Source organism: Manis pentadactyla, chromosome 6, assembly GCF_030020395.1.
Source record: "Manis pentadactyla isolate mManPen7 chromosome 6, mManPen7.hap1, whole genome shotgun sequence".
Classification (NCBI taxonomy): domain Eukaryota; kingdom Metazoa; phylum Chordata; class Mammalia; order Pholidota; family Manidae; genus Manis; species Manis pentadactyla.
The window spans coordinates 103271197-103273166 of NC_080024.1; the positions used below are offsets into that span (position 1 = coordinate 103271197).

The 1970-nt window shown below is 51.9% G+C and overlaps 1 protein-coding gene across 1 annotated transcript; it reads left to right on the forward strand.

The window, feature by feature from the left end:
- Positions 1-293: 293 nt before the first annotated feature.
- On the forward strand, positions 294-1596 carry LOC118926835 (deoxynucleotidyltransferase terminal-interacting protein 1-like). The gene has a single exon (XM_036914241.2). It carries the CDS (start codon positions 294-296, stop codon positions 1245-1247), a length of 954 nt encoding a protein of 317 aa, XP_036770136.2. The 3' UTR covers positions 1248-1596.
- Positions 1597-1970: the final 374 nt, after the last annotated feature.

A 1970-nucleotide genomic window follows, 5' to 3' on the forward strand; every position in this document is an offset into this window, starting at 1 on the left:
CCATGAAAACCTGTTCCCCTCATCCAGCCCTGCATTTCTCCACCGGCCTCAGACCAGCAGGAGAACAATCCTTGACTGAAAACCCACAGTCCACACTCGAGGTGCCACGGGTCCAGAGAGGAAGCCCCAACCACCCCACACACACATCTCCGGGCATCCGAGAACCCTGAGACATGTAGCAGTTTGGTTCCCATGGTAACTCCATGGCCACGAGCTGAGTGCTTCTGTGACGTCACGGAGACACTTCCTGGCCAGTGGCAGAGTCACACCGAGGTTGCGGTGACTGGGAAGCCATGGAGGCCACTGGCAACGTTGAACAGCTGCGGGGACCCGGCGGGGCTGAGCAGGGCGGCCCCGAGCTGGGAGACGCGGGCGCAGCAGGGCAGCTGGTTTTCAGGAACCCTTGGAATATGATGATAAAGCACCGGCAGGTGCAGCGAAGGGGCCATCGCCCACAGATTATGACAAATTTCACAGACCCTTCCATCTCCATGGACCTCCTCCGAGCTGTCTTGCAGCCTAGCATCAATAAGGAGATCCAGACTGTCTTCAATAAGTACATGAAGTTCTTCCAGAAGGCAGCTCTGAACGTGCGAGAAAATGTCGGGGAAGACGTGGATGCAGACGAGCTGATCCAGGAGGCCTGTCGGAACTGCCTAGAATGGGCTAAACTACTGTTTCCTAGTAGAGAAAAAGTAATGCACAGATCGATCCCTGAGCTTCCAGGAATAAAGCGTGCCAGGCAGGCAGAAGAGGAATGTGCCCATCGCGAAAGCCCCATTCCCAAAAAGAGGAAGGAACAGCCTCTTGGACACATGATCTCAAATGACAGGGCGGCTGCCAGCAAGGTACGGAAACCAAAATCCTGTGAACCAAATCCCAGAGTAGGCCCCAAGTGGGACCCAGCTCGGCTGAATGAATCTACCACCTTTGTGTTGGGATCTCAAGTCAACAAGGCCCTGGGGATGGGGGGCACCAGAGGGAGAATCTACATCAAGCACCCATACCTCTTTAAGTATGCAGCTGACCCCCAGGACAAGCACTGGCTGGTTGAGCAGCATCACATGCTGGCAACAGAGGGGAAGATGGCCTGCCTCCTCGTTGAGGAGGACATCCGGGGCCTCGCTGCCAGCGATGACTACAGTGGGTGCCCAGACCTGAAGTTAGAGGAGCTGAAGTCCTTTGTCCTACCCTCCTGGATAGTTGAGAAGATGAAAAACTACATGGAGACACTACGCAGAGAATGAGCATCATGCTGTTGGAGCATCTTCACAAACCTGAAGCCCACTCTCCTGCAGACACTTGGCAGCTCCCCTCCACGGCCCTCATACCCACATGGGTGAGGCCACGGCTGGGACTGCTCCTAGATGATCTCAGCAGCATTAAGCTGTGCCTGGGCTAGTTTGTAGTGACTCACTGCAGAGCACCCCCAGACTGGCATGTAGTTATACTTCCGTAAAGTTATTGGGATAAGATAGTTTGTAAATAGTTTGTAACAAAAACACAGATGGTGAAAAAAAAAAAGCCTAAAAATAATTTGTTGAAAGGAATAAAAGAAAACTTGAATAAGTGGGGAAAAAAAGAATATTTTGAGTATCACTTACAATAATTTGGGCACTTGGTTTTAGTGATACTATGATGATTGTGACACGGTTTCTGCCATGAGATGCTGGGAGTGGATCAGGACCTGCACATCAAGTGGCAGGATGAGGATATGTACGTAGGTCACTGCAGTACAAGGCCCTGGGATATGAGTCATGTCATATTCACAAAGCAGGTATTATAGAAATGATAGATGTCAAGGGGTCACACCTAGTTGGGGACATTAGAAAAGCATGATAGAGGAGATGGCACTAAAAGATTTGAAGGCTTTCCCAAGGCAGATGTATAGAGGGAAGGAGAGGCTCCAGGCTGGGGAGCCTGAGGCAGATGCAGAGTGGTGTGGGATGCGGTGGGCTGCCCGGGGGAGA

Excerpts from the sequence above, each read along its gene's own strand:
- LOC118926835 (XM_036914241.2), top strand. The coding sequence starts at position 294 with ATGGAGGCCACTGGCAACGTTGAACAGCTGCGGGGACCCGGCGGGGCT.